This window comes from Embiotoca jacksoni, unplaced genomic scaffold (genome assembly GCF_022577435.1).
Source record: "Embiotoca jacksoni isolate LCO1_2020_lvr unplaced genomic scaffold, fEmbJac1.0.p SCAF_10, whole genome shotgun sequence".
Lineage (NCBI taxonomy): Eukaryota > Metazoa > Chordata > Actinopteri > Embiotocidae > Embiotoca > Embiotoca jacksoni.
Window position 1 is genome coordinate 2,195,220 of NW_027185230.1, and position 26,312 is coordinate 2,221,531.

Sequence of the window (26,312 nt, forward strand, 5' to 3'; positions counted from 1 at the left end):
AAAACTCACACGCACATTTAGAAACATGCACAACATATTGTGTCCATGGGAAACACGTGGTTTTGGAAAATTGTCATGGTGTAATGTATGAAGCCCACATAGATTCCCATGTGAAAACATATTCCACATATTTTCCCCATAGTATCATCCATGTTGTCATATGTTGCAACATGTGGTAAAACATGTGTCATACATGTAATCACGTGGAACACATGGTCAATGCATGTAGCAAGATTTTCTTCTTTGCTCAAGTTATTAATCATAATGAGAATTCTCAATTTGTGCTGATACGTCTTCCCTTCATGTGACTGTGATATCCACCCATGTGTGAATAACTGCCACTCGAAGTGAAAATGCTGTGGTGGCATAACAATATCCTGCTTCCTCCATCTTTGTGAATGAGAGGAAGTCGTTATGGACAAAACCATTCAAACCTACGCTTCCATTTTTCAGGCTCCACCACTCACTTTTCACACTCGTACTATGACGCTTCAGTTGTGATGCCAGTCAAAACATCGCAGCTTCAGCAGCAAACAAACAATCTGTGTATTCCATGCCTGAAAAACTCTGTGGTGCTCTGTGTGAAAAAACATTTCTGCTCTTGAGCAGCCTCCACTGTTCAACCTGGAGAATTTATGACCACTTGGTGTCTCTCATCTTCTCAAAGAATTTACAGAACACTCACCATCCTATCCAGTCTCCCAGTGTGTGCAGAGAAATAACGCCTCCTTATGAAAGACTGTCAGGACAATACATGTTGAGGTGGGATCCGGGAAGTTGAATCGTTCATGTGGATCCAAAGTTTAGAGGGAGAAACCTTTTAGCCCTCTACCAAGTGGCTTTGTCAGTGAGCTGACTGCAACAATCTCCAACATAATAAACAGCACAGTTACATAATGACAAAAACCAAACCGGAATGTTTGAATAACAATGAAACTGTAACTTGCAAGTAACCATTAATTGCATCGGTCACGTGTGCTATAAACAGTGGATTGGGGAATAGCTGCAATCACAACATTGTAAGATGATGAACGATGTACTTTTGGGCCACAACCTCAGATCGGGGCTTGTCATTCTCCTCATCACGTGGATGGCCTCACGTGTTCTTCTCTACCAAAGATGTACACATGCTCCTCCCTGAAACAGTGGCCACTGGCCTGTAGGTGGGTGTACAAAACAGAGTCCTGGCAGCTCTTCTGTGTTGAGCCATCCACTTTGTCTGCGGCTGTTTTCTTTCCCCAGTGAATATTTCACGGCCATCCTCCCGGCACTTAGCAGAGTACATGATATTGCTCTGTTTTTGCCAGGACCTGATTCTTGTCTGAACCAATTTGTGGGCCAGTATGTTTCAGTGTGTGAAAGCCACCAAGATGCGGTGTTTGGAAAATATGCGTCCAAACCCCTGTCAGTTACCTTCTCCTTCTTTCTTTAATTGGCTGATGCACTATTTGGGTGTCTTTCCAGCTTTTACAAATGGCCAATTCAGATAACCACATGTACACAGGGCCTGCTTAATGTGGGATTCTTCCTCTTCCCTGGTTGCTGTGTCCGTGGGGACACTGTCTTCTCTGTGGTGCAGCATCCTGATGACCTTTAGTTTGTGTTCCAGTGGATGATGAGAGTCAAACCTTTAACACTGATCAGTATTTGTTGGTTTACAGGAAAAATCGATTTTCTAATGTCCCCATCACTAATCAACGTCACCCATCATCTTTTGCCATCCTCTGATGCAGCTGTTCAGCAATCGTCTGTGAACAGTACATGTGGCCATTGTAAATGATGTTTACATAGATTTGCATACGAAACCGATTGGCAGTTTCATTCAGCCGTGCTGGTTTTGGTCATTATGCAACTGTGCTGTTTATAAGGTTAAGGATACTTGCAGTCAGATGAAACTGATGAAGTCACACAGATGGCCAATGAAGCATGTCTTCCACATTAAGATTAAATTTTCTGGGGTTTTCAACCTGGATTATTGCGCATGTATTGAGATGTTGGGGTGGGACTGTGACTGGACTAGATGATAAAACTATATACAGTAAACAAAAGATTGCACTGCAAAGACGGGTTGGAAATACTGGTTTCTCCTTTGAAATGTTTTGCCTGCACTAAATTCATAAATGTTTTCTAAAACTCCTGAAGACCTCTGTGCGTGGGACCTCTTCAATTTCTGTGGAAATGCCTTTCAGATTGTTTGTTTGGCATTTCAGATTCATTCTGCAGTTCACTGTGAAATTGAGGTGACACGACTGAAGTCCCAGGTTGGATTTGAGCTTTTGATGTTGCAGTTATTTGAGTCATGTCTTTACAAATTGAACTGGCAGAACACCTGTTCTTTTACAAGTTTCCACATCTCCCCACTCAGCGTCTGTGCGTCGTCTGCAAGGCATTTGATACAAAATCTGTTTCAAGCATTTTCCAACACATTCTCCAACTTGCAAACATGACACTTCTGATTTGTGATAATGTAGTCGGCTCCATCAATCATCATCATCACGAGGTTCGAAGCTTATAGTTGGTAGATTTTCCCATTTTGTTGCTGCCAAAAGAACATGTAATAGTGTTTTACTACCTAGTTCATTTCACTCCACTGTCTAGCCCTTGTCTTTTTTGTTTCATCTGCGGCAGAGCAGGGATGCAGGCACAGGCAGTAAAATAAGATGGTGTTCAGCCTGTAGTGCAATATGTGAACAATACATGCTGTGACCCTGGGCTTCACAAATAGCAGCAATTCAGCATTTTCCCTTTCAAAGAGATATTTATACTCTGGCCAGAACAATTATTGTGCCCTACAGCACGTCTTTAAAATACTGGTTTATTACAGCTTTGTCTTAACAAATAGAATCAGCACAGAGTCCAGTGTAAGAGCAAAGTTTAGCTCTATGTCTGCAGTGAATTATTTATTTTCATAAAACAGCAGATTGCTCTGTGCTTTTACACAGCAGTACTTTTAGCTCAATGATAACATCGGCCTGCTAATATGCTCTGGATGACAATGTGCTACTAAGAAAGCTTTAGCATGTTCACCAGGTTTTAGAGATAAATATTTGTTAATTAGCACTAAGCACACCTGAGACTGTACTTTACATTTGGTCTTAAAGCAAAGTATAAGGCTGATTAATATGTTGACCTGATGATGATGTACAGTTAAGGGATGGCTAAAATTATACACATTCATATTGAGAAGAACATGAAGCTGTGAACCAAAATTAATGACGATCCATGTGCTATTTTTTGAGACATTTCACTCAAATCCACAAATGTCAACCAGGACAGCTGGTGTTGCCATCCAAAGAGCCCGCATGGTAACTGGGAAGTGCCTCGAGGACTCTGGGAGATGATACATCCTGGTAATGTATTGTTAACTCTGGCCAGCAAGAATGTGGATAGCTTTTGGAAAACTAAATGTGTAAGTTGGTCATCAAGTCATTTAACAAGAAAGTTAGTTGTAGCTTTACTGTGAAAATTGTTTCGCATATATCCTCTCAAAAGATTAAAATAAAACTTCTGAAAAGACAGAACAAATGTCTCAACATTCTCAGCATTTAAAGACTTAAATTTAACTATAAAAACTATTTGTTATGGAATAAAAAGTACAGAATACAGAATGAAATATGTTAACACAGTATGATGACAGAGCAGATTAACTTGATTAATCCAGTAGGTGGTTAGTCTCTTTTCCTCCAGAATGGCTGCTGAGTGCTGTTGATATCTGTAAACCTGCAGATTTTACCTCTGCTGTCCTTTACATGTGCTCCTCACTGAATGGATATAATAGTAGTCCTATCTGACCCTGTTATTTAAGTGTGAACACTATGATATTGTCGGTCTTGTGTTATGCTGTTTGAAGCACACTGTGCGCCCATTTGAAAACCTCATCCTATAGACTGACCTTGATGAAATTTGTATTATTTGATCAAAGTGGTACCTTTAGATCTTTGAGATCAAAAAATCCTATACGGTGGAAATTGTGTGTGTTTTGCCCATTAGGAGGCCTATGCATGTTTTGTGTGGGAGTGAATGTTTGTACTGCACATGGTTTTCTTGTTTGTGTGAGTTTTTGTCCTTCCTCTCAAATTAGGCCTAATTTCCTTAATCAGCTTCTCACCCTGGGAAATGGACTAAAACACAAATAAACCATAATTTAAATAAGGGACTGCTTAGGTTATGTGGTTTGTTCAAAAAGACACACATGAATTGACACATGAATTCAGACATCATATATGATGATGGCTGTTGGGTTGTGAGATTGTGTTGCGGGAGATACACACCTGTTCATCATATTATTTTTCATTGTTTGGACACAGTAATAATATTTAAGTTTGATGTCTGCTTGTTGGTGAATGCCGATGGAAGGGCTGCACCAATAGCTTCAAAGTTAGCCCGAAGTCTTCGCCCAATCGGATGTAATGACTGGAAACAATATCTAACTACCATGTATGCGACCTGGAACCATTCTTTGTCAGTTTAATTTACCTTACACTACAGACTGCAGAATATAACAGAACGATTAACCAAGGCTGTTTAGGCAAAAATAATTTTGTTTTGTGTTTATGAGACCTCTACACACACATTAATTATGTTGTCAGTGTGCAGATGTGCTGTCACCGATTGTTTTTATCTGTTGTGGCGGTCTGTTTTCCTCGTAATCATTTCATTTAGTTGTCAGCTGTGCAGAGCATTTCCCTGTTGCTGGCTGTTTTAAAAGTGCATGCTGTCCCTTATTTTGTTCACGATTGACACCAGGTTATGTTACGTCTGATTATGATACCAGAGAGCTGGTCGTTAAGAGCGCACAGCGCCACTGTTGGCTAATCTATGCCTTAATAAGCATGTGGAATGTGAGTGGTGACACATTCAGAGAGAAAAGCGACTTACAAGCAACGTCTGTCAGGATCTGGGGGAAATATTGGGCCAAATTGCTGTGATTAAAGAAAACTAGAATACTTTGTTTAGCGGGGAAAGGTAAGGAACTCGGTTGCCTTCACCACCGCCTGAGTGGAGCCTTCTGGCGCTGTCCAAGGTGCTGAAGTTGTAAAAGCACAGCTACGGGTATTTGAAACATTGGCACTGCCTCTGTGGACCAGTAGTGATGCATATTTATCAAACTCTTTCAATATTAATTAGACAGAATGTTATACAAGAAAGAGGCTGCTATGTAATGGAAAAATCCCCACAGAAGGGACAGGGAAGAGAGGCAGGAGGCAGACTGAATAGCATCGGAACATTATGATGCATTGTGATGGGCATGTCCTGCTTCGACCATCTTGCATTGGGGCCTGGTGCTCAATGAATTTGGGTCTGGTAACACCGGGCTGCTATTGTACAGCAGCTGTAGAGATCCGTAAGAAAACTGAGAACATGTGCAAGTGCTCCTGTCGGCATACAGGTGGAGGAAATAAAAAACATTTTTGGAAGTATAACTGCAATTTTGATGAGGAGAGTCAAAGTGGACAAGCTCAGAATAAGCCAAAACAGCTAAAGTACAGGTGGAGTGGCTGCTTTGTGCTTGTATAGTGTGTGTGTGTGTGTGTGTGTGTGTGTGTGTGTGTGTGTGTGTGTGTGTGTGTGAGAGTATGTGAGTGAGAGAGAGAGACACACACACACACACACACACACACACACACACACACACACACACACACACACACACACACACACACACACACACACACACACACACACACACAAAGAAAAAAGGGGGGAGGGCAATAAGAGGGTAAGATATATAGCAGCATGGCTTTAGGGCTCAGGAGAATGAAGAAGGGTGATAATTCACAGCTGTGCAGCTCCTCCATGTGAGCCAAGCAACCTCTTTTAGTGTCGACCCCCACTGCCTACCTCACATTGTCAACATGTGTCAACACATCCTCTGCATGAATATTAATCTCTCTCACATTGATCTGCTGGCGAGTTTTGCTGTCTAAATAAGCAAACAGGTTTGTGTTCATCTAATCATTTTCTGTTTCCTCCTGTCATCTCGTCCACGGGCTGTTGCTATGTGGAGTCGGTTCATCCCAGCGGTCACATCATCTGCCCCTCCACACGCCCCACCTCCTCACTCCCTCCATCCTGTAATTGCAGCCCAAAGGCCAAACCAGGCCAGTAAGCTAATTAATTACGGATAGGTCACAGCCATTCTAAATCATTCATTCTTCCCTGACCCCATTTGGGTCTTTATCTACAGCAAATGAATGTTGTTTGAGAGACAAAAAAAATTATTGATTGATATTGATTTCGTCTGTTAAATATAATTTGCTTGTTGACATCAGCGATCAATTAAATGTCAAGATACACATGGATTTCAATAGGTTGAGAGGCCTCTTCTGGAAACTGATTATAGATGAATTGAAGAGAAAAAAACAGCATGAATCATTTACAGCCAAAACTGAAATGCTCATCTTGAAAAAAGAAGGCACTCAAAGGCAAACTCCTTAAATTCAAACACTGCTCGTCAAAACTGAAAGCTGTCGAGCTGAACTTAACGCTGTGCCGCTCACAAAACTGGCTAAAAACAAATGTAACTCTCAGACCTCTGGTTTTATCACCATGAGGTATGTTTGGCCACTCTGAATAAAATTCACCTGCTGGCATACAGAATTCATGATGGATTCATCGAATTTTCCGGACAGCGTGCTGTGACCTGCATGGTGGGGATCACATGACTGACAGACAAGCCAAAGGAAATCAAAGGCTTGTAGATCAGCCGCACTATTTCCTCTTAAAACGTTATAAAAGTTTAGTTCACAAATAATTATGACACATTTTTGTTTGATGTTGAAGCTGGGTTGTTTTTTTTGTTTTTTTAACAAAATCAACACTATGTCTAATTTCATTGTAAGGATCAATGTTTTTGAACCAAAAAAATCACATGAAAAAGTAGCAATAAAAGCTGAAGCGCAGAAAAGCAGAATAAAAATACTGTACAAATTTGGGTAACTAAGCGTGCCCCCACTAAAATATTGATACATATGACTTGTTGTAATATTAATGCAGATTTGAATGACAAAATATAAGGCTTTTATAACTGCGTATGCTCAGAAAAGATCATTTAGCCATGAAGCATTTTACTAAGTTGGCAAGTCAGGATAGACACAGATATCAAACACAAAGACCAATATATTTTCCAACTTTTAATTTGAAAGGTTTTAAACAGGTATATAGTGTGTATCTCACCAATGTTACCATCTCTGTGGCAACACAGGAACCGTGACTGATGGCTGACTGGTAAAGAACCTGAATGGTTCAAGCACACATAAATATTGCAATCTGTTTGATGTGTTTTTCTTGTGTAAAATAATATCAATATCTAGATTTCAACCCCTCCAGCCATAAGCTGGTATGATCATAGTGATTGTGCTTGATTGGGCACAGAGCCCAAGAGAGTGTGATTTTAAAACCAACACATTCTGCCTTTCGGCCATCTCTCTTTTGCTGCATGTTTAAGAGAACTGCAGCAACAACCTAAAGATTGTAGTTGAAACATGCCTGCACGGATCTCATCATTGACTCAACCAAAGACCAGAAGCATCGACTTATGGACAGAGTTTCAGAGTAATATAAACACTTTGACAGGGAATCTGATGAAGATGTTTAGAGTTTGTAAAAGTAAAGTCTCTTTGTAGAGATGTGGGTTCGCTTGAGCCCCCTCGAGGTAACGTCCCCAGCAGATGATTTTTGACTCTAAAAAAAACACCTGCTTCTATTTGTAGTTTTCTGAACCTGAAAGTCTGACAGGCGTGTTGTTATTTATTTTAAACTTTTGGAACACTGGTAGCCCAGGGTGTGAACACTAATCAGAAGAAGGATCAACAAACTATTTTTTACTGTCGTCAACATTGTGAGATCGGCCATTTGACCGACTAAATATCAAACAAAATCAAGTGGATACCAGTAAAGTTCAACAGTGAAAAAATTTAGAACATTCTAGCAATACAATAGCTCCATCACAATTAACATTCATGGTTATCAGTAATCCTCTGGGATTCACAAAGAGATTCAGCCCTGTACTTGTCAACTAGAAAACAGACCACCTGCAGCACGCTCTCATGCTCAACCTGAAAGACAGAGAGGACCAGTAAAAACTTTATGTTTTTTTTTGACAGTGCACCGGCCAACCAATGCGGCTGGCCAGGAGGATTTGTCTCAGTGTTCCTGATGGCCAGTACACCACTGTGGAGCAAATGGAAACAGTGGTCTCAGAGACGAGAAACAATCTGTAATTTTCCGAGTGCCCTTCAGGTTTTCTGAATGAATTTCAATTCATTTGTCAACCTTATCTAATCTTAATACAACCACAGTACTTTAAATGACTGTGTCCGACTGCACTCAAAATGTGCAGTTTGCAGCTGAATATTTCAAAAAAATGGAAATTCAGAAATTATTTCACACGGACATGAACTGCATGAAATTACTTGAATGTGAATGCCAAATCACGTCTGCCAGAAGTTATTTCAATTGCATACAAATGATCTCTGTTTGTGTTTAGCAGTCAAATATATAATAAATGTCATCAGTCACTGGCAGCAGAGATTCATTGTGATTCGAGGTGATCAAAAGGTCCAGTATTTCCTCGCCGCTTCCCATAAATCAGCCGGTCTTCTGGAAGCGTCAACCACTTCTGATCCGTTCACAGCTATTGATGTGGTTGCAAACATTTTATTTTGTCATGCCTGGACAAATTTAGCTGACATGGTGGCTCTTTGAGCAAAATAACACACACACACAGATTTAGACTACAGTGGCATGAGAGAAACGGTTGCAGTGATAAGCGGACACTACCTATCCCATTAATGAAGCTGATTAGCAGTGCTAAACTGAGATAAGAGCACAGTGCATTTCACTTCCTGGCGACGTGTGTCTAACAACACCGAGGCTGGTTTGAACCTCGTAATCGAGCTACAGACGAGATCTGACTCCACCACTCACACATATTTATTTTATGGCTACTGTTATGTAATGAAGCATGATAGCGTGTAATGTGATTAAATTCAAATACAGGTATCTGGATGCTTCATTGTGCACAGTGCCAGATACTGCATTGAGTGTATGTGTTGTTAAAACTCACCTGGCTCAGCAAAATGTAACATTTGGACCCTGAAGCTCTGTCAGGGGGGAGCCGATGATGGAATTGAGTGGCTAATATATTGTCTGTTTCTGAGGTCATAATATTACAACATGGCAGAGGTACCCTTGTTCTCTCTGTAGGCCGCACATTTTAATACAAAGATCTACTCTGCAAGGTCAGACACAATCTGTAGCAATGTCATGTGCAATTGATTTTTACAGCGTTGGCATGGCAATCTTTCCTCTCCTTTTTTTACAGTTATTTCCCTTACCCTGTTGTACACAGAGAAAGGTGCATAAAAGTAATGTCATAATCAATCATAAACACAGAGTACAGAGATGTGAGAAATCAGGATTACGGTTAGGCTAATAACCTAATCTTAACTTTAGCTGGAATTGATCTGAAGAAGTTATCTGACTGTCTTTATGGTAAAACTCAACCATTCAACAGAGACGGTCCTCCTTCTGTCTCTGAGCAGCTTCATACTGCTAGAGCAGCCTCTCTCTCCTCTGTCTTGATCCTTCTTGACCTTCTGCTGCATTCAACACAGTGAACCACCAGATCCTTCTGTCCTCCTTCAGGACCTCTGTGTCTCAAGCTCTGCTCTCTCCCTGTTCTCATCCTACCTCAACGACCTCACCTACCGGGTAACTTGGAGATGATCTGTGTCTGAACCTTGTCCTCTCACTACTGGTGTCCCTCAAAGCTCCGTCCTGGGTCCCCTCCTCTTCTCTCTGTACACCAACTCTCTCGGCTCTGTCATTCACTCCCATGGCTTTTCCTACCACAGCTATGCTGATGACACCCAACTAATCCTCTCTTTTCCCCGATCTGAAACACAGGTAGCCGCACGAATCTCTGCCTGTCTGACTGACATCTCAGTGGATGTCCTCACACCACCTGAAAATCAACCTGGACAAGACTGAACTGCTCTTCCTTCCAGGGAAAGACTCTCCCACCCTCGACCTGACTACTACCTTGGACAACTCTGTGTTATCCCCGACCCTGACTGCTAGGAACCTCGGAGACACTCGACAGTCAACTCTCCCTCACTGCCAACATTACTGCAACAACACGTTCCTGTAGATACATGCTGCACAACATCAGGAGAATACATCCTCTTCTCACTCAGAAGGTGGCGCAGGTTCTGGTCCAGGTTCTGGTCCAGGCTCTGGTCATCTCGCGTCTAGACTACTGTAACTCCCTCCTGGCAGGTCCACCTGTTAGTGCCATCTGACCTCTGCAGCTCATCCAGAATGTCGCAGCTCGATTAGTCTCTAACCTCCTAAATTCACTCCCACTACTCCGCTCCTCTGCTCCCTTCACTGGTTACCAGTAGCTGCCCGCATCCATTTCAAAACATTGGTATTTGCGTACCGTGCTGCGAACAGATCGGGTCCAGTCTACATCCAGGACATGGTCCAACCTTACATCCCAGCCCATTCACTCCGCTCTGCATCTGCCAATCGGCTTGTTGTTCCTCACTGTGAGCTAAACACTCTACAAAATCACGACTGTTTGCTGTCCTGATCCTAAATGGTGAATGAGCTCCCCAACGACATCAGGACAGCAGAAACTCTGTACATCTTCTGCCGCAAACTAAAAACACACCTCTTCAGACCTTACCTTGAATAGTAGCACTTAAAATGGCACTTACTTATGGCACTTTGAAGTTTGGCTATCTTGAAGAAAATTGTACTTTCTTGATTGTTGTTGTTCTGAATTTGTACCCTCATGGTTGAAATGCACTTATTGTAAGTCGCTTTGGATAGAAGCATCAGCTAAATGAAATGTAATGTAATGAAGCACCTTTGGCAGCAATTACAGCCTCAAGTCTTTTTGAGTATGATGCTACAAGCTTGGCACACCTATTCTTGGGCAGTTTCTCCCGTTCTTCTTTGCAGGACCTCTCAAGCTCCATCAGGTTGGATGGGGAGCGTCGGTGCACAGCCATTTTCAGATCTCTCCAGAGATGTTCAATCGGGTTCAAGTCTGGTCTCTGGCTGGGCCACTCAAGGACATTCACCGAGTTGTCCCGAAGCCACTCCTTTGTTATCTTGGCTGTGTGCTTCGGGTCGTTGTCCTGTTGGAAGATGAACCTTCGCCCCAGTCTGAGGTCCAGAGCGCTCTGGAGCAGGTTTTCATCAAGGATGTCTCTGTACATTGCTGCATCCATCTTTCCCTTCATCCTGACTCGTCTCCCAGTTCCTGCCGCTGAAAAACATCCCCACAGCATGATGCTGCCACCACCATGCTTCACCGTAGAGATGGTATTGGCCAGGTGATGAGCGGTGCCTGGTTTCCTCCAAACATGATGCTTGGCATTCAGGCCAAAGAGTTCAATCTTTGTTTCATCAGACCAGAGAATTTAGTTTCTCATGGTCTGACAGTCCTTCAGGTGCCTTTTGGTAAACTCCAGGTGGGCTGTCATGTGCCTTTTACTGAGGAGTGGCTTCCGTCTGGCCACTCTACCATACAGACCTGCTTGGTGGAGTGCTGCAGAGATGGTTGTCCTTCTGGAAGGTTCTCCTCTCTTCACAGAGCAACGCTGGAGCTCTGTCAGAGTGACCATCGGGTTATTGGTCACCTCCCTGACTAAGGCCCTTCTCCCCCGATCGCTCAGTTTGGCCGGGTGGCCAACTCTAGGAAGAGTCCTGGTGGTTCCAAACTTCTTCCATTTACGGATGATGGAGGCCACTGTGCTCATTGGGACCTTCAATGCTGCAGACATTTTTCTGTACCCTTCCCCAGATCTGTGCCTCGGTACAATCCTGTCTCGGAGGTCTTCAGACAATTCCTTGGACTTCATGGCTTGGTTTGTGCTCTGACATGCACTGTCAACTGTTGGACCTTATATAGACGGTGTGTGTCTTTCCAAATCATGTCCAATCAACTGAATTTACCACAGGTGGACTCCAATCAAGTTGTAGAAACATCTCAAGGATGATCAGTGGAAACAGGATGCACTTGAGCTCAATTTTGAGTGTCATGGAAAACGCTGTCAATACGTATGTACATGTGATTTTTTTGGGGTTTTTTTTTTTAATCTATTTTTAATAGATTTGCAAAAATTAAAAAAAAAAAAAAAACGTTTTTCAATTTAATCCATTTTGGAATAAGGCTGTAACATAACAAAATATGGAAAAAGTGAAGCACTGTGAATACTTTCCAGATGCACTATATATACAGCACAGTGTCATTTTTTAAAATTATCTTCCCGTTGATTTGGTCTTTTTGTAAAGTATCATACTGTTTTCTTTGTTCTGAAATTAAATAAAATGCTTCAGGGGTTGGTGTTATGGCTTTTAAGTTGCTGTTTGCACTGAGACAATAAGCAGGAAGAGGTCCACAATGCTGAGCAAGTATGAACAAATGTTTCTTTTTTTGGTTCAGGTAGCACCAAGTGCCAAGGTGCATTTTACAAAAGGTTAATCAACACTACCATCCAATCCGAATCCATAATTTCACTGGTCATGATTTCATATTTTTTTTATAACAGGGAAAGAGAAATTACATTTATATAAAACTAATATGCAACACCAAATATGTTTTTTAAGAAACTTAATGCAGGGATGCTGCCAGGATTACACTTTCTATTAGCATAGTAAGGAAGTCTTCTTAATTAACCGCTGTGAGCACCTCTCCATGTGACTCTGTTGTTGTAGATAAATATAGTGCAAAACATTGCCTGTGAACATAATCCAGGCAGGGATTACATTTGTCAGCATAAATGGAAACTACTTAGTCATAGATCATGTTAATTTCTAGGAGACTGGATTGGGTAGAAAACAGTTTATGACCTACAGTTCAGGCTGTTTTTATATTTCACATTCACCTGTTTGTTTCTCTGAATTGCTGCAGACGGATTTTAGAACCACAAAGCAGATCTTTATAACCCTGCAGTCACTCTTCCGCTTCCTTTCTGGAGGATTTTATCCTCCTTGAATCAAGCAGGGTTAGTCTTCCGTGTATTTTGCGTGTTGATACACAAAGGTTTCTGACCACCATGAGGGCCCATTACACCCAGCGCCAATCATTCTTTTTTTCAGGAATAGATTACGTGTTAATAGATTACGTTTTTTGAGCTATGTTTACAGATAAGTGAAGTGAAGTGCAGTGGAAATGTATTGTGCTGTACAATACAGCTACAGTTTTAATTCAGGAAATAGTCTCACACATATTGTAAAATGCTCTTTTTTTACTCTGACTCAAGTGTTTTTGCTCTGTATTGTTAAATAATGCCGAGATAAAGCATGTGACATCGGTGGTGGTTATCGGCGTTGTTGTGTGTCACTGATATAAAGAGTATCGATCCGCTTATCTGGCATTTAACAGATCCGGCCAACGACTAACCTCAGAGCTGGACCAGGTCCAGCAAACGGACCGGCATTACTGGAATTTACTGTAAAACCAGTTTTACAGTAAAAGCTCCTTCTCTCCATCCTCATTTTTCGCCTCCTCCGGTAGACCTCATTAGTAGCAGTCTGCAGGTTTTCCACTCCAGTTGACTGGTGACCGATTTCATTAGCTCCCTCTAGTGTCAATCTTCCCTCTAATACAACAGCGAGAGACACACTGACAGCTAACATGTCCCGTCAGTTCACTCTGCTGCGCCCTTGAGTTAAGTAACAGGGACATGGGTCCTTTAATGAAACTCTCGCGGTAAGCATTGCCGTGATTAAGATTCGGGCAGGGTATAGCGCCACAGTTCACCTTGGCCATTATACAGTTGTTGGCTCAGCTGAGACCGGGACACTGCAACGACTACAGCTGATAATACAGACGGTCGAGAGCAGGCACGAGTCGAGGATGAAGTGAAGACAGAGAGTGGAGGTGGATGAGGGGAGACGGCACTGGGCCTGCTTCCTTCTCCTGTTTCCGTCTCGTACAAACGCAGCCAGACACAGACCCTGAAGCTCTGACTTTGAAGTGGTGTCTTTGATTAAGGAGTTAATTAAACAAGAGCTGCATGCAGGCGAGCAGATAAGTGAGAAAAGAAAAGGAGCAGGCATTGAGAAAAAAAAAAAAAAGCAGACATGGAGTGGAGAAGTGATATTGGCAGCTCATAAGTTTCTGAAATGCCAGAGAATAGTCCTTCTGATTGGCAGATGAGCCAGCTAGCACAACAGGGACAGATATGAAAGCTGCAAAGGAAAAAAAAAACCTGCCACTCACATGTGTGAAGAGAACAGTTTCTGTTTTGCTATTCGAGCCACACAGCATTAATGATAATAGATGATGGTAGGACAGCAGGAAGAAGGAAGCAGGATGATAATTTATACATTTGGGATGAAAAGACTGATGGTTAGTTGGGTGTATGTGGGTGTAATTTATGTTCCTGTTAATTTTCTGTCCGCCCTGATCTGTTTCATATCTTTGTTTCCACTCTAACCCTCCTGCTCCTCTGTCACCTCTGGGTTTTTGCTGTTATTTCCCTCCGTCTCCTCTCTTCCCTTTCTAGCCATCACATCTTTGTTAGTCTCTTCCTCCTCCTTCATCAGACACCGTCTTCCTTACAGTTTTTACCTCATGCTATGCTAAACATCTGCCAGTCCTCTTCCTCCAACTCCTTTCCATCTTCTTCATTTTGACTTCATTACTCCTCTTTCCTCCTCCTGTTCTCCTACAATCTTACCATCACATCTCTTCTACCATCTCACTCCACAATCTGTATTCTCCCCTTCTTTTTTTTTTACCTTCTTCATTGTCTTCTCATTTTTATTCCTCCTTTCTTCAGTGTCTTTTTCTTTCATCTTTTTCCCATTCCTGTCTCAAACATATTTTAATCCTACCATAGGATCTACCTGTACCTCTCCTCTCCTTGACCTGTACTTTACCCCTGTAATTCAGGTTTCTTTCTCACTCTATCACCCCCTCCCCCCCAAAAAAAGAATAAAGAAATAGAAAAATGTTTTAAAAATGAAATCATGAAAGTCCTGATGGTCTTTTTTGTTTGTTTTCTTTTCTTTCTCCTCCAGTCTGGGTTTTATAAGGGCGTGGCGGGCTCACAGGTGACCCTGTCCAGTCTGGTGAACCAGTCCCGGGCCATGCTGGAGGAGCAGGCGCGCCACCTGCTGACGGAGGCAGAGCGGCAGACCATGGGCTACTACGTGGAGGAGTACCGGGACGGACACATCGGCGTGGAGCAGCTGGTCATGGCTCTGTTCGAGCTGCTAAACACGCATGCAAAGGTGAGGTACGAGGAGGCTCTTGTCGGTGTGAGAAAACAAAGAAAAAGATCACAAAGGAATCAATTTTCTTTCTGCAGGAATCTGTACTGCTGTACAGCCTCTGTGTGTGATTGCTGTGAGGTTTGAATTGAAGTTTTCTGAGCCCTTCTGAGATTTATGCCAAGGCTTTTTGCCGGCGCTTCCAGTTCTGCTTTGTTTTTCCTTCCTCCGTGACTCTTAAAAGTCTCTTGATTTTCTCACAGTCAGCAGGAGCTTGCCTTATAAAAAAAACAAAATAAATCAAAGACGTTTTATTTCCAATTTCTCAAATACACTGCTGTCTCCTATGCCCACAGAAAGCTTTTCTGTCTGCCCTGCACTGTATTCGTACAAAAGTACAACACAAATTATTTCAAACTAAAACTAGGGTTTTTTTTAATGATCTGGCTGAATTTAGTTGAAAATGAGAAAACTGCTGCTTCAATGACAAAATGCCAATTGTGTTTGTCTAAACATAAAACAAAACAAATAGATATTGAACAAGTAGTTTGACAATTAAAAAAAAAACAAAAAAAAAACTTTTTCTCCAGGGAAAACTCTCATTCTGCATTATTTGTGAGAAATCCAGATATTTTTGAAGTTAAATCACTTCAACAATCATCAGTTTAATCGTAATCAGAGTTTGAAAGTTGGGAGCAAAAGCTTGTATTCTAGTGTAGTTTTAGAGAGGCGCAAACCAACATTTAGAGATCCCCTGAAGACATGTCTCAAGACTCATAAAAATACTTTACTTTGAATAATACCTTGTGTAGTTTTGCACATCGTCCAATACCAAATTAGAAAAACCCTTTATTGTAGTTGCTGCAGATGATCTGATGCCACTGCAGCCTGTGTGTGATGTCCACAAAGTGTTTTTATGGAGCGACTCACAGTCTCTACAAACAGCAACACGAGCTTGTGTGTGTAGTTAGAGAGTATCCGATCATCAATGAATGGAGGGAAGGAGGCTGACTGCTTTGTTCTCTGTGATCACTTATACTATGTTTTAATGCAGCCACATTCACAGTATCGTTGTTTTCAATTCAGTTTCTGTCATTCGACAGAGGAATGAGTATGCAATCTGATCACAGTTTATAAATACTATGTTGACCTGCAGTTTTTACCAAGCTGCTCATCTGCAGATTAAATTGTTATTTTACAATCATGGCATCATCAAGCTAAATAAATTACCTCAATGAATTAACCATCTGGAATTATCTGCAGTTGTTCACACATGTCTTAAAACATGGTCACATCTACTGTAAGTTGTGATAAAAGCAATAATGAAACAATCTATTATAAATAATGACATACAAATTATTGTATTGGTTTTGTCCATATTGAAATTATATATTATGTGTCATTATTCGAACATTCACAGTGTAGGTTGGGAAAAATAAATGAACCCCAAAGTTCACGACATCAACCCAAGCTAGCTGCAGTAAGAAGTTAGCAAACCTGCAGTCCAGTCAATGACACACGAGCAGGCGAGATATGTGTCAGAGTTACTTCGATTTACAGCATAAAACACTCAAACATTTGGTTTTGAGATCTAACGATATCTGACCATCATGAACTGTTGTGATTTGCATAAAGCTGGAAACAGTTACATAATCATCACAAAGAGTTGATATATTGATCAGCCTGCGGCTACACAAACTGCTTATAAATGAAGATGATTCGCTTCTGTGGCTGTTCTCCCTGGTGGGCGTCCAGGAAACAGTTCAGCTGCATGCCTTAAGTTTTCTAATGAGCACCACGATGCTACTGGCAAAATGTTTTGTGGACTGATTGACTCGGTTGTCTGAATTTTTTGGGAAGAACAAGCAGCACCGTTTGGCTTGAAAGGGTGAAGTATAGTTGGGATAATCTTGATTTGGGTCTGAATATTTCAATATTATTGAGGGGAAGCTTCCTACGTTATCAAGGTGACTTACAGGATAAGTACAGGGTGCCGGTTCGCCAGCTGAAGCTCAGTCAAATGTGAGTGATGCAGCACAATAACACCAAACTCTAAAGTAAATCGACCATCACACTTCCACAGAACAGCGCTGAGCTGAAACTGTTCTGTTGAGAGGATTGGTCCAAAATTCCTCTTGAACATTGTGCAGGTCTGATCTGAAACTAGTTTGCCAAAGCACCTTTGACCGGTTATAAATTCAAGGGTTCACTTACTTTTTCTGCAAGCACTATAAACTTGTAATGAGTTTAATAATAAATTTTTTTAAAAAATATCACAGACGTATGTGAATCTCTAGCTCAAGAACATTTTCGTTGTCGATGCTTGTGACTTACATTAAGATGAAATCACTGATTATGACCAGCTAAAGCAGAAAATCTTGTAATCCAAAGAGTTGACATACTTCTCTTTCCACTGCAGACTGACATTCAAAAGGAATGTTGACAGTGAAGGTTAGAATTAACCATATTTAAATCAGGGAACAAAACAAACAGCAACTCACTTAACTATTTTATAAATGAGACTGATGAAGAACAGCCCACTGAAACGTAAACATTGAAACTGTGAAGGAGCCGTGACTGAGCCCGTTCACAGCCGGAGCCTGGTGTCAGATGCTGCTGCATATATTTCATGATGAAGTTGAACTGCTTGACAGGAAATGTTTGACGTAGCGGAAAAGTTAATTTTCAGTGTACACTGTGTTGACTACACATTTCAAGTTCTCATATCTGCCTTGTATAAGTTGCACGTCAGGCCATAATTGGATTTTGAACTAGTTGTGATGTCATCATTTCCTCTGAGAGGCTGTGCTGCAGATAAATGTGTAAAAAGATTTTTAATGTCAAACTGCAGAGTGAAGATCAGACATCCAACTGAAGTAAAGATAAATTCAAAACCACTTCAAATGAAGAATTAAGTAAGGTTTAAAGATTCAAAGTCATGTTGCAATAAAATTGTAAAATTAACAGTAATTCAATCAATGCTTTGAGGTTAATCTTGGTTTGTTCATCCCACCCAAGTCTGTTCCATCGTACCTTTGTCTCTCCTCTTCCTCCTCCCCCTTTGTGCCTTCCTCCTCTCAGTTCTCTCTGCTGTCGGAGGTGCGAGGTCTGGTCACCCCTCAGGACCTGGAGCGCTTCGACGGGTTGGTGCTTCGACGTGAAATTCAGGCTCTGAAAGCGCGACAGGGGACGGCCGGAGCCGCCGCCCTGCACCCCGACTCCCTGTCCATGGTGTCGTATCCAGACACCCTGACCTCGTCTTCAGCCAGCTTCATGACCAACACCACCCTCAGCTCTGCACGGGTAGGCGGGGCTTACTACTGGAATAATAATCTGGATCATCTTGATTTCGTGTGTAAATCTATTTAAACTCATGTATTCCCTTAGAAAATGTAATATTATGATAAAATAATAGCTAAATTAAGATTGCACCTGCTGCTACTAGTTGAGTGTTTTCTTACATGTTAAATGGTGAAGCAGCAGTTCAGCCTGCTACATATAATATGATGGCTGGATCTGAACGTTGCCTTCTTATCTCATGTCTGGCTCGCTGTCTGTCTGCTTGGATTGCTTTTCTGTTTGGCTGTCTCCTCTACTCTCCTTATTTGTGACAGAAAGTGAGAGAGGCAGAGAGGGTGGTGTGATATATTTCCATGGATGATACCAGATACCTGTGTAGAAAAGATACACTTTGGTGTGGACTTTGTTGGGCTGAAAAATGAAACGTTTCAGTTTCTTCCTGTTGAAAGTGAAAATCTTCAGGCGAATATTTGATAGGTTGTGTTTTTCTGCCACACCAATAGTTTTTTTCTAAAAAAAAAAAAACTTTGTATCTATCTTATTTTTATTGTATTCGTATTTGTAATTTTTTTCTTATTGTGTGCACCTTTTTCCTAACTGTGTTTCTGTGCTGCTGTGGCGAACTAATTTCCCCACTGTGGGATTAATAGTCTTATCCTTCTATTTAATAATCCTATGACCCCCAAAAATACCTACCCCCCTTCTCCCTTTCTTAGGAGAGGCTGCTCTGGCTGATAGATATGATGGAGGTAGGAATTACTGCTAAAAATGATTTCCATCTCAAACCCACATTTACAGAATACAACACAAGGGCAAAGAGATGTAAAGTTTCCTTTAGGTAGATGTGATCCATAACAAACATACAGTACATTCTAACTCTCACCTAGGTTTGTGGTTTTGAAGTGGTTTCGTCTGCAGTGCTTTTCTTTTGTCTTGTTTTTTTTCCTCCTTTACATTGATTTGGGAGTTTGCTGGTTCTTCATGTGTCTGTGTGGCGTTTCTCCGGGTGCTCTAGCTTCCTCTCCTGGCCGTAGGTGTGAATGTGAACGTGAATGGTTGTTTCTTTCTGTGTTGGACTGGTGACCTGCCCATAGTGTACCCCGCCTGTGCCCAAAGTCAGCTGGAATAGGCTCCAGCCCTCTGTGACCCTGCTCCAGATAAAGAGGGTATAGATGATGGATGGATGGACCTTGAGTTTGACAAAAAGTGTAGTGCTTTTATAATTTGTCGAGAATAGAGTCAATGCAGTCTGGTATCACACCACAGCATGTAGCACACCTGTCAGTTCACTAAAAGATGCTGTGTCGAAGTCACATTTCTCCTCGCCTCGGTGAGAAAAGTAAGTGTATGTGTGACTAGCTCGACCTTGGTCAAAAAAGAAGGTCATGTGACAAAGTACAGATAGTGATAAAAGCCACATAAAGTGGAGATTGGAGCTCTGTCACCTGGGAGGCTGATGTTTGACTCCATTAGAAAGTAAAAGTCAGTGTGGATTTCATTTCAGTGTCATAGTTGTGTTACTTCCATAGCATAATGTATTCAATACATACATACATGACGTGACTTGTGTAAAATGACTTATTTTAACCTAAACCTTGTTTTCCGAACTCTAACTAAGCAGGTTCTGTGCTGAAACATAACTAAATCATGACCAGGTCACAAAGCCAAACCTAAACTTTTCTTAAACCTACCCATGTGGTTATTGGTGCCTAAACCTAATGCACTTTACTTGTAACACCAAGGCAAGATAAAACGTCACCCTGACATGGTATCCTCTAGTGGACTGACAGGTGTATTAACCTGCTTTAATGTGATACCTGGTTGAATAGTGCTGGTTGTGACCAATAGCGCTCCAGCTTGGTCTAAGCATCTGGCTGTTTTTATGTGGATGAGAAAATATGAATAAAGTAACACCTTGGATTTCTTATTAAAGAGTTTTATTCAGATTTACTGGCAAATATTGTGTTCGCTCATTTTTCTCTTCAGTGTTATTACCACGAGACCACAGTGACAACAGTCATTGCAATACAGTCATTTATCAAAAGGTTTTGTGCCACTAATCTAATCAGCTTAATATTTTCTATGAGATGCTGTATTCACTCCTCAGAGTAAATTATTGTCCCTGACATGCAGTTCAAGGCGGCTTCAATAGAGCAAAGCATATTAACTTGGCTTTGGGTCTTTGGAGAAATAGCCTTTGGCAAATTCACAGTTTTTACATTTGATTTATTTCTAATGAGAGACAATGGACCTCTCTGTGTTTTATTCATGGTTTTATTCACAGCTGGAGTTTTCCAGGAAGCTTTTTGTTCCGTTCATTTTACATACATGCCAGAAACTCAAACACCAGTGTGTTAGCATGTTGTAAATGTGTCAGCAGCCGAGTGTTTGGTTTGATGAAGATGAGCGATTGCACACATGAACACACAAACATACACTCACATAAACACAGTGTCTAAAGCTGACAGCGGAGATAAGCTGTTGACTGTGCAGATTTATCCACCCAACGGTCCTTCGCATTGAGATGCCTCAGACGGGTTCTGCTTTCCTTTCCGCTATCCCCTCTGAGAAGCGACATTTACATGTGAGAGAGACAGTGTGTGTGGTGGTCTGTATTCTTCCTGTGTGTCTATGTGTGTCTGTTTGTGCTGTTTTGGACCAATGGGTGATTTGTACTACTGCTGTGGAAAGCAGATTAGAAAGCGGGTGTGTTTGGAGGGATAAAAGCACTGGATTTCTGAGCCACACTCAAACCCAGGTATAGTCAGGTGCATACCAATGCTTTAAAAATGCATACAAGCACAAATATGCACACAAACACAGATATTTGTATGGCTATGTTTGTGAGGATAATCATTGATTCAGTAGGCCTTTACCCTGAACCATCACACCTGAAAACCCAACCGCATCCCTTGCCCAAACGCTGACCTAATCCCAATTCTAAACTTAATCCTAAAACTACGTTTTAACCAAGTGCCAACCAACAGTGACGTTCAGATGGACGGCCAGAAAACTAATAAGAAGGAGCAACTTTAGCTGACAAAACAAAGATAGAAAATGTGTTGACTGAGAATTTTACGAGACTAATTGAATAGGAGTCTACAGGAGCTGGAGGCTTTTTGCAGACGACCTCTAGCAGCACTCGATAGTATTGCAGTTTAAGGCACTTAGGCAGTGGCCTCCTTTTTTAGACCGAAAAGCTACGTCCACTTTTATATGCAGTCTATGGTTTTAACCCAAAAACAGCCCACCAAAGCAGTACCTTGTTAAAAATGTTTATCACACTCCTATTTCAGGTCTTAATGTAGCCTTGCGAAGATTAAACATGCCACAAACACCTACCACAACCATCTAAACATCACAGGAGTTTTAGCAGTAATTTGCTGGTTCTCATTGAAAGTAATCAGAGCAGCAAGTTGAGTCCAGCTCACCATGTTTAATCCAGAGTACTCACTCATAAGAGATGACATTAAAGCGTCAAGGAACACGTTACAGATGTTATGGAGTTAAACAAGAGAAGGAGCAAGAAAATCTTGGTGTTATAATTGCAGAATCAATTGTCCTCCGCTGTTACAAACAGCCACACGTGAACATCCCACCACTTCCTGCATTTGCACTGAACGTTGGCATTGCACACACAGCGTGCTCTCACTGCTTACAGTGCAGAGCAGCCTCTCTGCATGTAGAAAGTCGATTGACTCTTGTGATAAATAAATTGGCTGTAAGTGCTCCACATGCAGAAATGAGAGGTAATTAAGCTGAATGGATGGGGCTTTTGTTTTGGTTTAGCGGCAGAGTTAAATGAAGGGCAACATTTCCCTGAACTCAGTTCTTCTGCTCTGAAATCGCTCACAGATCTACCGCAAATTACCTCCTCTCCGGCACGCCAGTGGGACTGAGCCTGCAAATCCTGCTTTGAACTGAGCTGATGGTTCTCTATCGATTTCACAGCATGTGTGTTTTGCTTGTGAAAGAAGACATTATAGCTGTGTTTGTCTGTGTGTGTGTGCATGTCTTGTTTGCTCGCCATCCTTACGGTCTCTAAGACTGGCAAGCGAAAACGAATAGAAGTGACGTCTTTCCCTTTTTTTTTTCTAGGAGACATGGAACATCCACCAAATCTAATTTGACATTTGTTTTGGGATAAACACACATCTGTGTTGAACATCTGCTCACCAGCTTTCTCTCTCTCTCACTTTAATCACACCCAACCCTCCCTATGTTTTTCTGCCTCTGCTCTCTGTCATCACCCTCCCCTCCTTCCCTTTCACCTCTGCACTTTGCATTCCTCTCCTTCCGCTTCTTTCTTGCATCTCTCAGAATGACAGCGTGGTGGAGAGTAATGAGGAGAATCCTCCGGAGAGTCTGAACACGCTGCTGACCGACATCTCCCTGGTGAGCTCTGCAGACAGGCAGGCACGGCCTCTGCTTTGGCCTGATAAAGATGGATACGGCACAAGGGAGCAGTGAGGAGGGGTGGGAGGGAAATGAGAAAAGAAAAAAAGAAAGATGCTTTGTGTGGGAGGGTGGATAGAGGTGCTTGGGATATGTCTGACCTGTAGTCTTTGTATTGCAGACTGAGATGGAATGGAACAAGTGTATACACCAAATGAGAACAGAAAGAGATGTAGAGCTTTGTAAGAGTGAGTCTTCATCTGATATTTGTTCTGAAAGATGAAAGTACTCCTCAGCTGTCCCCTTCTACTCCTACCTCTCTCAAACTTACGGTCGCACTGAACTTAAAAAAGAAAAAAGAGATTGCGAGGCAGCTTCAGTTTCCAAAGCAAGACTTATGAAGTGATCTCGTTTGTTTATTGTGGACAGCAGAAGGCAAGGAGAAAGTTTGTCGTCTCATGCCACTCAAATCATACCTTACTTTTGTTTTGTTAAAGCTTATTTTATGCTCATTGTATGTCTCACTCCATACTCTGGCAACACATTAATGTCTCAGTGTTGTTCATTCCACTGTTGAGTCTGTGTTTGAGCACTCATACCTGGAAACACAGGACAGCAGAGAGCAGCGACGTGTTCAACCTGGTTTGGATGAAACTCAACTTGTGTTGCTACTAAAGCTGGTGAAAACTGGTGACAATTATAAGGAAACAGCATGAACATAGTTTAAACTTTTCAATATTCCCTGAATACGTCACATATCATCAGGGGTGCAACAATACATTAATTTGTGATGCAGCTTTTCATGGGTTAATACACTTTTGATATTTTAGTGAAGTGTAAAATTCTGTCTATCCACCTGTTTATCATACATAGATAGAGATAAGAGAGGAAATTAAAGGAATATTTCAACCAAATTACCCCCAAAAAACGATTTTGTTATTTGCATAGAATGTAATTAAAATGAATTAAATTAACTTTTTACACACAAATGAAAAATCTAATTGTAAAAAAGCAAGTCTTTCCATTCACATTCACCTCTATTGTATTGGGATAGCAGCAGAAATCTGATATAAAAACCACGCTAGATACAGTATGAGAATGGGTGAACTGACCCAGCAGGTCTCCATTTACATAGAACTAAAATGAATTATATACAGTGACCCATTGTCCTGACACAGATAAGGAGCAAATGTATGAGCTTTCTGGGAGTAACATCCTCAGACCTCCTCACTTTTGCCACATTTTCACAAACTAATTTTACATTGTAAAAGCGGGGCTTTAACCTTGTAAACATGTTAAAAAAAAAAAGAAGCTGAAAAGTCTTGACAATGTATAAATGGATAAAAGTAATTGCACCCTACAAACAAAAATTAGAAGCTTTCCTGAGATAGAACTGATCAGATTTATTGTGCCAGTTTCCAGCTTCATAATGTACACAATTACATTTTGTATCGCAGTTTTTTGTGCTACAATATTTTGTTACGCCCCCTAATCCATGATGATAAATATATCCTCTCACTTCAGGATGATGTTCAGTCTACCACAGCCGAGTCCCCCCCCTCCTTCAAGCCTCCTCCCCCACCAGGGGTGCCGAGGCACCCAAGTAGACGAGATCAGCTCAACAAGTGCCCCTCGTCCGAATCGTCCCACTCAGGCTTGTACTTCACAGCCCCCACCTCTCACAACCACAGCAAAGAACCAGGACACAAACCGGCCTCACCCTCGTTGCACCACAAGCGAGAGCCGCCCGGGGAACCGTCTCAGGAGTACGCCGCCATCAGAAAGCGAGAAGCAGCCGCAATGGCCAAGAAAAAAAAAATATCATCAGCTCAGTTGTCCAAAGTGGCCCAGCACAACATCGGCCCTTTCCCCAGGGTACAGTCCCCCAACAGGGGCACCAAACCTGCTGCCCCGTCCCCTTCACCTCCACCTCCACCACCACTCCCAGCTCCTCCCCCACCCCCATCTTTGCCCATTAAACCAGCATCCATGTCCAAAGCGTCCTCCGCTCCCTCCCCTGGCTCTAAACAGCAGTTTGTTACAGTGGAGGTTCACAGGCCCAACGCAGAACCTGACGTCAACGAGGTGCGGCCGCTGCCCCAAGCTCGAGGTAAGAAACAGAGCTCCAGATCGCATACGTAGAGACCCTGAAATATATAAAGGACAAAGTTCTATGTAGGGCTATACAAATAATTTTAATGACTCGTTAATCTGTGAATTATTAAAATAATTACTTAATACCAAAAAAGTGGAAATCCATAGCATAGTTTGTTATTTTTACTAACATTGTAAAACAACTAATCAGTTTCAATAGTCAATACACTTTCTCCTCATCAACTAATAATTTCAACGTTACTAACAAACACAAATTATAAATACCCTGCTTTTACTTTTAATATTCCACACCTGTGATCAATTGATTTAGATAAAGAATTAGGGCACATGAATTAAGAAAGTAAATCTATAAAATATATGTAAAAATAATAAAAATACAAATATATAAAATACAAATATATAAAAATATATATATAAAGGATATGAAAGATATCATAACACTGTGGACAGATGTTTATTTTTCTTCAGGAAGTTTAGTTATCCTGCTGTGGTGTAAATGTTGATAGCACTGAAACTAAGTAGGAAGAAATCAATATATAGAAGCTTTTAAAACATAAATGATGATAAAATATTCAGAATATATATACTTGATTTATTTACTAATACTGGCTGGATTCTGAGGCTTGTTAATTATCACTAAATATGCAGCATCAGTTATGATGAAGGTTATAAATACTCTATATCTAATCTCTCCAAATATATATTTACTTGGGCTTAATGCGCTTAAATGAGCAATTACCCAGAACACTGTGTACGGCAGCTTCTGTTAGCAAAACATTACTAATCTTAATAAGTTTTTAATTTTGTAAGAATCTGATCTTTTTCAGAATAAATCTGAAAACCTGGGGAGTTTGTTCGACAACATCTTCATCCAAGAAAAATCCTTTTATTTGTTAAAATTTTCCACTAAACTCGAGAGCTTTAAAAGTGATATCAAATAATAAGGTAATGGCGTTGAGATTCCCTGACATGGTGTCTGCGTGCCCCCCCCTCAGGTGGCGCCCTGTCTCAGCTGTCAGACAGCGGTCAAACCCTCAGTGAGGACAGCGGGGTGGACATAGCTGAGTCAGGACACGTCAGCAAAGACAGTAGCCCCCATTCCTCACGCACACGCCTCCCCCGAGACACCCAGGTGGGCGGGGGGGACAACCCCTCCAAACCGGTGAGGGGGCGACTCTGAACAGCTGTGAGCTGAACATGGATGGATGAGTGAATTAATTGTTAACCCCAGGGGGATAAATACTGTATGTGTTTAATTAATTCAG

General features: G+C 41.5%; 1 protein-coding gene across 1 annotated transcript in view; it reads left to right on the top strand.

Annotated features, from left to right (window-relative positions):
- The window catches only part of whrna (whirlin a), a 137,537-nt gene that overhangs the window by 102,055 nt on the left and 9,170 nt on the right, over positions 1 to 26,312 (top strand). The window contains exons 6-11 of the mRNA XM_069161461.1: positions 15,046 to 15,258; positions 18,319 to 18,540; positions 19,254 to 19,286; positions 22,858 to 22,932; positions 24,457 to 25,042; positions 26,043 to 26,209. Of these exons, the coding sequence (XP_069017562.1) occupies positions 15,046 to 15,258; positions 18,319 to 18,540; positions 19,254 to 19,286; positions 22,858 to 22,932; positions 24,457 to 25,042; positions 26,043 to 26,209 (1,296 nt within the window). The remainder of the gene's footprint in view (positions 1 to 15,045; positions 15,259 to 18,318; positions 18,541 to 19,253; positions 19,287 to 22,857; positions 22,933 to 24,456; positions 25,043 to 26,042; positions 26,210 to 26,312) is intronic.